Source organism: Scyliorhinus canicula, chromosome 16, assembly GCF_902713615.1.
Source record: "Scyliorhinus canicula chromosome 16, sScyCan1.1, whole genome shotgun sequence".
Taxonomy (NCBI): Eukaryota; Metazoa; Chordata; class Chondrichthyes; order Carcharhiniformes; family Scyliorhinidae; genus Scyliorhinus; species Scyliorhinus canicula.
Genome location: NC_052161.1, coordinates 28,735,078 through 28,747,528, shown reverse-complemented (window position 1 = coordinate 28,747,528; position 12,451 = coordinate 28,735,078). Strand labels below are relative to the sequence as shown.

General features: G+C 46.3%; 1 protein-coding gene across 2 annotated transcripts in view; it reads right to left on the bottom strand.

Annotated features, from left to right (window-relative positions):
• lsm1 (LSM1, U6 small nuclear RNA associated) overlaps positions 1-12,451 on the bottom strand; it is a 42,146-nt gene that overhangs the window by 29,487 nt on the left and 208 nt on the right. The window contains exon 2 of one of the 2 annotated variants that reach the window (XM_038821215.1): positions 12,420-12,443. The exons of the other annotated variant lie outside the window; for it this stretch is intronic. Coding sequence (XP_038677143.1) covers positions 12,420-12,443 — 24 coding nt within the window. The remainder of the gene's footprint in view (positions 1-12,419; positions 12,444-12,451) is intronic. 2 annotated transcript variants of the gene reach the window in all.

Genomic DNA, 12,451 nt, shown 5'->3' with positions numbered 1-12,451 from the left:
ATCTCCTCCATTCTTCATGGCATCTAAGCAACAGTTATGATCCTTTCTCTCTGGAATTGAGGAGAAGGATCTATATGTTGTAAAATGTGCTTAAGAGTAGCAATGGAAATAAAAAATGTGAGAGATGTAAAACAAGCTGTAGATTTGCTGGCACCCACTGTACACAATTACGTGGAGTCAAAACTATACCTAATGTGAAAGACCAGTTTTTGTCTTGCCTTTCTGTACAGTCCTTGGAGGGTCAATTGCAGCATTATAATGATTGCAAGGGTTGGAAATCCTCAATTATTTTTGTGAACTCTTTAGAGAAGATACAACACTGGTCTGTACATGCAGAGAAGGTCCTTGTTATTACCTCCCATTTGGGCAAAAGGATAATTTTGTCAGCCTATCTATTTGTGCTGGAGAATGTTTTGCAGGTCACATTGTCCTGAACTTTGAAGAAAGGGAGACATAAGACCTATAAAGGAGACCCCACCCATCAACGCCCAGATCCAGTACAGATAACAGCAGAAGGGGAAATGGGAACAGCTGATAAAGGTTCGATTTCCGGCTTGGGTCACTGTCTGTGTGAAGTCTCCACATTCTCCTTGTATAGAACATAGAACATAGAACAGTACAGCACAGAACAGGCCCTTCGGCCCTCAATGTTGTGCCGAGCCATGATCACCCTACTCAAACCCACGTATCCACCCTATACCCGTAACCCAACAACTCCACCCCCCTTAACCTTACTTTTATTAGGACACTACGGGCAATTTAGCATGGCCAATCCACCTAACCCGCACATCTTTGGACTGTGGGAGGAAACCGGAGCACCCGGAGGAAACCCACGCACACAGGGGGAGGACGTGCAGACTCCACACAGACAGTGACCCAGCCGGGAATCGAACCTGGGACCCTGGAGCTGTGAAGCATTTATGCTAACCACCATGCTACCCTGCATGCCCCTGCTGCGTGGGTTTCCTCCGGGTGCTGCGGTTTCCTCCCACAAGTCCCGAAAGACGTGGGGCGCGATTCTCCCAAACCGGGAGAAATCGTAAGGCTGGCGTCAAACCCGGGCGGGTTTGACGCCAGCCCCCCCCTTCCCGACCGGGAACCGATTCTGGTCCCCGGTCGGGGCTAGCAGCCCGACGGCGTAAGCTCCGGCATCACGGGCTTAACGAATTTTGTTAAGCCCGCTTGCCCGAGTTAGCGCCGGCTGACGCGTCATATGACATCAGCCGCGCATGCGCGGATTGGAAGACTCCAACCCGCGCATGCGCGGATGACGTCATCGTGTATTTGCGCGAAACCCGCGCATGCGCGGGCCGGGATGCCCCTCAGCCGCCCCGCGAATGGATACTGCGGGGCGGCGGAAGGACAAATAGTGCGCGGGCATCGGGCCCGCAATCGGTGCCCACCGATCGCGGGCCCATGGCACCCTTGGCACGGCCGTGGTACTGCCGTGCCAATCGGTGCCATGGTTATAAAATGCGAGTGTTTACGGCCGTTTTTACGAACGGCCAGACCAGGTGTGTTTGCCGTTCGTAAAAACAGCCGTAAAGGGCTGGGAACTCGGCCCATCTATCAGCTGAGAATCGCTGCCGGCCGTAAAAAAAACGGCGGCAGCGATTCGTGTCGGGAGTTGGGCGTGGGGGGGGGAGAATAGCGGGAGGGCGTCGGAACAGCGTGGCCGTAAAATTTTACGAGCCACGCTATTCTCCGCACCGTCGGGAGTGCGGAGAATCTCTCCCGTGCTGTTAGGTAATTTGGACATTCTGATTCTCCCTCTGTCTACCCGAACAGGCGCCGGAATGTGGCGACTAGGGGATTTTCCAGTAACTTCTTTGCAGTGTTAATGTAAGCCAACCTGTGACGATAAGATTATCATTAAGTTGCCATGGGGACAGCGGTCTACACCAATACTGAACATACTTGAACTAGGTGTAAAAGCATTGGATTTATAGAAGGCAGAAGTAATCAAAAGAGATTAGATTAATACCAGAAACAGCAAGTGAGGATGTAGAGTTTGAGAATGTAAGAGTTAGAGGGCATGATCTACTGGCTGCGTTGCCGGAACAGGAGACGGGAGAAACCTCCTGGTTTCCCGACAGCCAGTGTGCCTCATGAGATCTACACGGATCTTGCAAGCTTCGCGATCAGGATTCCACCCACAATGCGTGGCCAAGCCTCGTGCACCTAAGTTGGTTTTAAACCCACCTCGGTGTGCTCACCTGGGATGTACCAGCCTCTCGACATCTAACGGCCTCCCCACCTGGGCGCTTTCAGCACTGGCCCACACATCGTGGACTAATGGAACTTCATCCGGAGGGGTCACTGAGGGTGATCGGAGGGTCCCTGGGTGGTCAGGGACAGGGCAGGATGGCCCCCTGACCCTCCCCTGGAATGGGGGAACTTTGGCACTGTCAGGCTTGCACCTTGGCACAGCCACCCTGGCACTGCCAAGGAGCCCGGATAGCACTGCAAAGCCAGCAGGAGCACTTCCGGGGTGCCAGAATGACAGTGCCAAGGTGCCCAGGTGGCACTGTCAAGGGTTAGGGCCTGGGGGAGCCATGCCCATGAAAGGATGGTGGGGGGGGGGTATGAAGGGTAAGGGGGTGCAGGGCGGGTATGAAGGGGCCCTGGAAGGCTGGGGTGTGAAGGCTGGGGGGTCCTGGAAAGAGGGGGGCCCAAAAGGTTGCAATGGAAAGGTCTGAAAGGGGGGCCCATAGTGAGATGTCATCATTTGGCAAGGGGGGGGGGGAGGTAATGCCCATGTGTGTGGGGGTGACATTGCCCATGGGTGGGGGATGTGCAGGACACACAAACCCTCTTTGAGATCAGGGTACCATTTCAAAATGATGACCCGATCTCTGAGGAGCCAGACTGGTCAGCGAGTTCAGCTGCCGAGTGATGGAAATAATTCTTAGTGTGGGCTTGACCAGGAGAAACTCCCCAGGGCCAAAAAAGGTGACTAAAGGCAGTTATATAGCGATGAGGAACTCACCGACAGAGCCGGCGAGCAAATCCCAGCAAAACCCGCCACAAATTTCACTTAAAAACGTTCTGCTAGATCACGCCCAGAATAGTAAGTATTAGCAATTTTCTTTTACACTGAACTTCTTACATTGGTTAAGAGAATCTGCAGCACTATTTTGCCTTTTCTTGATATTCTTTTTTAACTGTGCAGTTGCCAGCAAAGTCAATGATTGGGCAGTGCCAGGACTGTGTTCAGTAACTGAACAAAGTTAGATTAAGCAGGAATTGTTTACAACTGCTAATGGATGATAAATTAGAGATGCTGTAGCCAAGCCCTCTGCATATGCAGGAAAAAATAATAGCCAACCGAGGCATTTAGCCATTTTCTAAGCAGCAGTCCGACAAAACAAGTAATAATCGTGCCAATCAGCCTCAGGAAAAGCTCCAGAAAAAATGACCACTATATTTACAGTGCAAATCTAATACAATGACCACAATAAACTAAATCTGACCAATTCTTCCAATGCAGAACGTTTTTTGATCTGAGGATATTCTAATAAATTAAACAGAGAGTCAAACAAGAAAGTATAATTCAAAGTAAATAAATTAAATCACAGAGGAGTACGTGTCAAAATATGAACTGAAGGGAAAAAAACCGAGGCGTGCCTCGGCCGGCTGTGGGATCCTCTGTTCTGGCAGCCGGCCAAGGGGCATTATGGGCACCCCCATGCCGTCGGGAAATCCGCAGGTGTCAGTGCACTGCCGACAAAATGGATGATGCGACCAATGGAGAATCCAGCCCCTGCTTTCTCAGTGACAAGATCATGGCTGGCGATAAAGACCTCATGTGGTGGGAAGGAGTGCTCTCCCTATTGAACAATTAACACACAATTCAAGCCTTAAAAAGGAAAGTCTTTTCTCACATTAAATTTTCTCCAAGGAAAGTGGAACTCGGTAATGGCTCACTGCAAGTGGTGTGTGGAGAACATAAATGAGAAGGTTTCTTCCCAATGTTGGATGGGAACGATCAGCCACATTATGCCCGAAAATTGGCACGTCGCAATGTGACCGGTAGATGCCAGCAGATCCCACTTCTGGGATCTCACGGTATCATGGTGGTTAGCATCATGCTTCACAGCTCCAGGGTCCCAGGTTCGATTCCCGGCTGGGTCACTGTCTGTGTGGAGTCTGCACGTCCTCCCCGTGTGTGCGTGGGTTTCCTCCGGGTGCTCCGGTTTCCTCCCACAGTCCAAAGATGTGCGGGTTAGGTGGATTGGCCATGCTAAATTGCCCGTAGTGTAAGGTTAATGGGGGGATTGTTGGGTTACGGGTATACGGGTTACGTGGGTTTAAGTAGGGTGATCATGCTCGGCACAACATCGAGGGCCGAAGGGCCTGTTCTGTGCTGTACTGTTCTATGTTCTATGTTCTATCTACCCAGCTCGCCTCGCCTTGCGAGATCTAACGTGATCTCACGTGATGCAGCAATATGAACTTTCTGCCAAATATGCATATTAGAGTGAGACAGCTAGTCTCGCTCTAATATGCGTTTCCAAGTTCTAACCAAGGCATGGGATCTAACTTCCTCACCTTGGAGACCTCAGGCAAGCGCCATTCAGTGTTGGTCTCCATAAATGGGGACCAGACGGAACGGCACACGTAAGGGTCTCCCAGGGTATTGGAGGCCCCCTGGTGTATACCCTCTGGGCAGGAAGGAACTCTGGCACTGATGGTGCCACATGGGCACCCTGGAAGTGACAGCTCAGCACTGCCAAGGTGCTCAGATGGCACTGCCAGCTGGCAGGGGTATTTCCAGGGTGCTGGGCTGGCACTGCCAAGGTGTCAAGCTGGCATTTTGTGCATGGCAGTGTGATCGGGCTGGGGGATGCCCGGGGGGCCTTTATAGCGAGTCGGGGCTTGGGGTGGAATTCGGTGGTTGCGACAGGGGCTCGAGATCAGAATCGCTGCACTAATGAGGTTTGGCGAGCGGAGCTCTTCAGAAAACGGGGCTATGTGTGGCCTCATCAGGGAGTTCCCCGCCGAGGCCCCTGATCTACTTGGATGGGCGTTAGTTAGCGGGGTGTTTCTTGGTGCTCCAAGCACCTGGAAACACCTGGCTAATATCATACACTATGGGACTCTGTCCCCATTCCCGTAGATCATGGCCTGAGACTGGACAATTGAGTTTTGAATTAGCCAAATTATTTCCTTGCATTTTTGTAGTTTTACACGCCCAAATCTTCCAGTCTCTGGATCAGTGGAAATCAGATGTATGACCAGAAATGCGAGTCAGGATCCTGTAGAAGTCGTGACACATGTAACGCTGCAGGAATTGCCCAGGAAGTTTCAACTTCCAGTGGTTAATTCTCCTGTTCTCCAGGACCCTCCATGAATGTTTCCGACTCTGGACAGGAGACAGTCTTCGGACAATTCCATTTACTTATCTGAATGGTTACCTAGAAAATTTAGACAGAAAAACCTAGTCTAACTCCTAGGAAACTACTGACCCCCCCCCCTCCCTCCCCCAAATCACTCCCACTGAACTTCCCCAATTTCCCTCTGACCACACCCTCCTGACTAACCCGCAAACAACTTGATGACCCCCAGATCATAATATCACCTCATCCACTGCAATCCATCCCACCTGCCGCCCTATTTACCTACAACCTCACCACTCTACCCACCTACTCATTTATCCACTTACCTCATCCACCTTACCCTTTCACTCATTCATCCACATACCCATTCACTAACACTCATTCACCAGTATTCAAACTGGCCCTTTAAACTTATCATATGGCAGCTGCTACTGTAAAAAGGCAGTGTCCTGTGTTAGGATACCAAACCAGACGAGACCCTAACTTTTGTTTGGATACCGGACGAGAACCCCAAGCAATTTTTCAATTTGTCAACTATGTCGAAGGGATATTTCACTCCAGGAATGATGACTCTGACCAATAGGTAACTTTTATGTCAAACTTTAATTTAAACACAGAACCAACCACATTAACATCAAAGAAATAGCTTTACAATTAACAGTTAAATAGTTCTTAAATAAAAGGAAAAAACTTTAATTTACGCCCTACACCGTCACTATAAATATTCCAAATAAGCAACCCCAATACACTAAGGCAGCACGGTAGCACAGTGAGTAGCACTGTTGCTTCACAGCTCCAGGGTCCCAGGTTCAATTCTCGGCTTGGGTCACTGTCTGTGTGAAGTCAGCACATTCTCCCTGCGTCTGCGTGGGTTTCCTCTGGGTGCTCCGATTTCCTCCCACAAGTCCCGAAAGATGAGCTGTTAAGTAATTTGGACGTTCTGAATTCTCCCTCTGTGTACCCGAACAGGCGCCGGAATGTGGCGACTAGGGGCTTTTCACAGTAACTTCATTGCAGTGTTAATGTAAGCCTACTTATAAATTCAGTTAACAGAACAGGTTTACTTGCTGAACTGTGCAGACCTTCGGAGAGAGATCCTTTCAAGATCCAGTACACCTCTGTCTTATCAGACCTTTCTGCTCAACCTAACAGCATTTGGCAAAACCCAAAGCTACAAACCTGGCTCCTCCCATTGATTCCATTATCTGTATCCCACTAAGATGTCCCATAACCTGCTTAGCTGGGACTGAGCGCACAAAATTATTTACACCCCATGGAATCACCAGCAATTGAAATAATGCTCCAATAGCCATCTATATGTAAACAAGTAAATGGTTACCACACCTTTTATGACACCTTAATTACAGCTTTGGTAGACACACCGCCTGTATGTATTGAAATCAGGGTTTTTAAATACCATTACTGCCACAAATATGAAATATAATATATAACAATTTCCACTTTCATCACTTTCCACTCTCCACTCACACACCCCCCCCCCCCCCCCCCCAACTCTACTATGCTGTGAAACTGGGTTTGGAAGACCCGATTAAATATACTGACAGCATCGAATCGGGGGGGGGGGGGGTTGACTTTAAGCAGAGCAGTAATCTGACTGTCACGGAATATAGTTATGATTTTATAGATTTCAAGGGCAATTATTATATAGGAAAGTTTCTGTTTGCAAACCTTTACATTGAGTTTAAAAGCCTTTTACAAAATGGAAGTATGGACAGCCAACACGGAACCTTTCTGTGTTAATTCAAAACTTGTCAGACTCAGAGCTGGCTATGAAGAGTCATTAAAATGCAAAAGACCCCTCCTCGGATGTCCAATAAATCTTCCAAACGATGTGAAAAACCCATCTACTTCTGAGCGAACAGGAGACAGAAAGGAACCTCAAAGAACTACAATGCAATTGACCTATTTGCCCGGTGAAACAATGACTCCTTGAATATTAACACAGCAGCCATTTATTTGCACTGTATAAGGGAGGCTTACAGAAGCCATCTTGGAAGGCAGGGGGCAGAACCCCCTGGAAGAACTCTGAGAGACATCATCAGCGGACTTTTCTTTCTGCTACCTGTATTCAAAGAAGAAAGTTATCCGGAAAACAACTGTTCTTCTGCTGAGAATAATCTGAGCAATCTTCAAATGTCAACTGCAGAACTAGTGAAGAACAAGAAATCTTCTCTCCCTCCCAAAACCTGCTTGCCCTGCTGAAACCATTTGAAAAAGGCAAACACCAACTAGGCGACTGCAGAAGCCATCACAGCCGCTAAACCAAAGCTCAAGTTTCAACCCCTTCCCTTTGGAAAGAAGGAATTAATGTAATAGGCGAGCAACGATATCTGACAGAGACTAATTTTTAATGAATTTTTTTTCCTTCATCTTTATTTTAATCCTTGCACCTGTATTTTAGTTAATAACTTAATGACTTTTACTTAATTAACTTTCAGCAGTAGTTTCATAATAAATTAACCGTTATCTTGTTTATGAATAAAGCTTCGCTGCTCAGTTATTTTTAAATTGAATCACTCGCAAATTAGAAAAGGGTTTCAGAGAAACAAATTCTTTGCTCATGGGCCAGTTACGCAAATGCCTTTTACATGATTGTGACACTGACAATGATTCGCACATGATACGGGCCGATTCGAAGGAGGAGAACTAGTATTGCTTTCCAAAATGTTCTTTGTTCAAAGTAGTAAATTGCATTGGGTGGCAAAACCCTCTGTAAGCTGCTAAGATAAATATTTTTCAGCTATCAACTTACAACAGTGAGTGCTAGCATGCACTTTGATGGCATTGATGGTAGAAGAGTAGAATATAATTACATTCTATGATATGTTGTGCTCATCCAACACATCCGCACATACATATCTAGATTATATGGACTGACATCTTAATCTTGAAGGCTTTACAGCATAAAGACACAAAGTTTGTTCATTCTTGTTGTAGAAGAAATCAATATAAGCAAGCTCTTACTACATGGAAGCAAAGACATAATACAAGTATTTTTTTTAAATGACTGCTAAGGATGATCCAGCCAAGGTTTAATATATTCTGATATTTAATTTAAAATTGCAATATAACATTAACATCAACATCAGAACTGCAAAGTAAGATAATCCTCGCTCACTCAAGAAAGGGTTTATTGCATTCCATTCTGTAGGCCAAAGTCATCCCACCTTGGGGAGGGTATACAGCTAGGTACCTCAAAAAGAAGGTTCAACCAGTTGTATCACTGTGAAGGTAGGACGATGGGAACAAGAGTAGGTCACTTAGTCTCTCAAGTCTGTTGTGATTCAGTGGTTTAATGAGTCCATGGCTCAACTGCGACCTAACTCCCATCTTTACCCCACATCCTTTAGGACTTCATAGAATCACATAATCCCTACTGTGCAGAAGGAGGTCATTTGGCCCATTGAGTCTGCAGCGACCTAGCCCACTCCCCCAACCTATCCCCATAACCCAGTAACCCCACCTGCCCTTTTGGACACTGGGAGGCAATTTAGCATGTCCAATCCACCTAACCTGCGTATCTTTCGACAGTGGGAGGAAACGCGAGCACGCGGAGGAGACCCACGCAGACACAGAGAGTATGTGCAAACTCCACACAGACTGTCACCCAATGCCGGAATTGATCCCAGGTCCTTGGCACTGTGAGGCACCGATGCTAACCACTGTGCCACCGTGCCATCTTTTAGATAAAAAACATCTTTCAATTTCAGTTCTAATGTTAACAATTGAGCTAGCATTAATTGCTGTTTGTAGAAGAAAGATTCAAACTTCTACTACCTTTGGTGTTATTTAATGCAGGCGACGGGTCACTTTCCCACCATTTACATGCATACATTGAAACTAGAAGCAGAAGGAGGCCATTCGGCCCTTCGAGCCTTCTCCGCCATTCATTATGATCATGGCTGATCACCAAGTTCAATATTCTGATCCCGCCTTCCTCCCTTGATCCCTTTAGACCCAAGAGCTATCACTAATTCCTTCTTGAAATTATACATTTTTGCCTCAACAACTTTCTGTAGTAGTGAATTCCAGATTCACCACTCTCTGGGTGAAGAAATTTCATAAAAGGTTTACCTCTTATCCTCAAACTATGATCCTTAGTTCTGTACTCCCCCACCATTGGGAACATTCTTTCTGAATCTACCCTATCTAACCCTGTTAGAATTTTGTAAGTTTCTATGAGATTCCCTTTCACTCTTCTCAACTCCAATTAATATAATCCTAACCAACTTAGTCTCATTCATATGACAGTCCCGCCATCCCAGGATTTAGCCTGGTAAACCTTTACTGCATTCCCTCCATAGCAAGAACATATCCTTCCTCAGATAAGGAAACCAAAACTGCACACAATACTCCAGATGCGGCCTCACTAATGCCCTATACAACTGCAGTAAAACATCTCTATTCCTAAACTCAAATCCTCTCACTATGAAGGCCAATATACCATTTCCCTTCTTTACTGCCTGCTGTACCTGCATGCTTACTTTCAGTGACTGATGCACAAAGACACCAAGGTCTCACTGAATATCCACCTCTCTTAATTTACACCCACTCATATAACAATCTGCCTTCCTATATTTGTTATTGAAGCAGATAACCTCACATTTATCCACATTATACTGCATCTGCCATGTGTGTGCCCACTCACTCAGCCTGTCCAAATCCCACTGAAGCATCTCTGCATCTTCCTCACAGCTCACTCTCCCACTCAACTTTGTATCATCTGCAAATTTGGAGATAATACATTTAGTTTCCTCATCCAAATCACTAATATATAATGTGAACATTTGGGGTACTAGCACAGATCCTTGTGGTACCCCACGAGTCACTGCCTGCCAATCAGAAAAAGACCCATTCTTTCCAACATTTGGTTCCCTGTTTGCTAACCAGCTTTCTATCCATGGCGAGCTGGCGATATCCCCGTTACCTCCTTTTGTCAAAGGCCTGCTGTATTCAGTGCCAGCCAGGCACTTAAGTGGCCAGCAGTAGGCCTTCCCCAAGATCAAAGACTGCTAAGGGAGAGGTCCGTCCCTCCACCCCCTACCAGCCAATTAATGGTTGACAGCTGTCCATGGCAGGCAGTGCCAACGAGAGCAGTGTCTACTGTCAGCAATGCATCTGCCAGAGATCCAAGATCAATGAAGAACACAGGGCACAGATGAGTAATGATGGGATGGAGATAACAGAAGGGTGGGGCAGGAGACCAGTAGCAAGAGATTGGGGGGTGGCTTTCATCCCCTCCCACATGCCTGGTTTTTCAATCAGGTACTGACAGGTTTGCTTTTCAGGCACCCCACGTGAAGACACACCTGTTCCCCACTGGGTACATAATCGGTGGGAGGATGAGGCGCTTAAGTGAGTGTCAATTGTCCACAAGGGGTTCAATATGCAGTAGAGCGGGTTGGCCACCCACAGGTCTTACGACCTCGAGCTAATGGGGCAGCAGTGGAAAACATGCGGGATCCCCACACGGCATTCAATGCCCGATTAAGAAAAGAAAATCTCCACCTCTAAACTCATCTCAGTGAAGGCAATGCATTCTGCTCTCTGTGTGTAAAAATGTTTTCTAATTGCACCCCTGAAGGTATGACTTTAACTTTTACACCAAGTCACCTAGACCTAGCCACCCCAAACAGTAATAGTTTCAATATTTTATATACTTCTTTAATATTCCCATTAATAGCCTGAAAATTGAGATCAAAACACCAAGGAACCGACCAAATTCCAAGGAATAGAACTCTAGTTGAGTAATCTCGCTTTGTAGGGAGTGATTACTAAGATCTGTTCGTCCAGATGCATCATGAGGGAAAATGAAAATACAGCACATAAAGAGACTATTAATGCAACCCCTTACTGTCAATGTCCTCCATTAGTCTGGCTACAGTTAGAGATGATAGTTGAGTAGACACAGTGAGAACACAATCCCTTACTGTCAATGTCCCCTATCAGGTTGGCTAGTTAGAGATGAGAGTTGAGTATACACAGTGAGAAGACAATCCCTTACTGTCAATGTCCCCTATCAGGCTGGCTACAGTTAGAGATGATAGTTGAGTATACACAGTGAGAACACAATCCCTTACTGTCAATGTCCCCTATTAGGCCGGCTACAGTTAGAAATGATAGTTGAGTATACACAGTGAGAACACAACCCCTTACTGTCAATGTCCCCTATCAGGCTGACTATAGTTAGGGATGATAGTTGAATATACACAGTGAGAAGACAATCCCTTACTGTCAATGTCCCTTATCAGGCTGGCTACATTAGAGATGATAGTTGAGTATACACAAAGAAGACAATTCCTTACTGTCAATGTCCCCGATCAGGCTGGCTACAGTTAGAGATGATAGTTGAGTATACACAGTGAGAAGACAATTCCTTACTGTCAATGTCCCTTATCAGGCTGGCTACATTAGAGATGATAGTTGAGTATACACAGCGAGAAGACAATTCCTTACTGTCAATGTCCCTTATCAGGCTGGCTACATTAGAGATGATAGTTGAGTATACACAGTGAGAAGACAATCCCTTACTGTCAATGTCCCCGATCAGGCTGGCTACAGTTAGAGATGATAGTTGAGTATACACATTGAGAAGACAATCCCTTACTGTCAATGTCTCTTATCAGGCTGGCTACATTAGAGATGATAGTTGAGTATACACAGTGAGAAGACAATTCCTTACTGTCAATGTCCCTTATCAGGCTGGCTACAGTTAGAGATGATAGTTGAGTATACACAGTGAGAAGACAATCCCTTATTGTCAATGTCCCTTATCAGGCTGGCTACATTAGAGATGATAGTTGAGTATACACAGTGAGAAGACAATCCCTTACTGTCAATGTCCCTTATCAGGCTGGCTACAGTTAGAGATGATAGTTGAGTATACACAGTGAGAAGACAATCCCTTATTGTCAATGTCCCTTATCAGGCTGGCTACATTAGAGATGATAGTTGAGTATACACAGTGAGAAGACAATCCCTTACTGTCAATGTCCCCGATCAGGCTGGCTACATTAGAGATGATAGTTGAGTATACACAGTGAGAAGACAATCCCTTACTGTCAATGTCCCCGATCAGGCTGGCTACATTA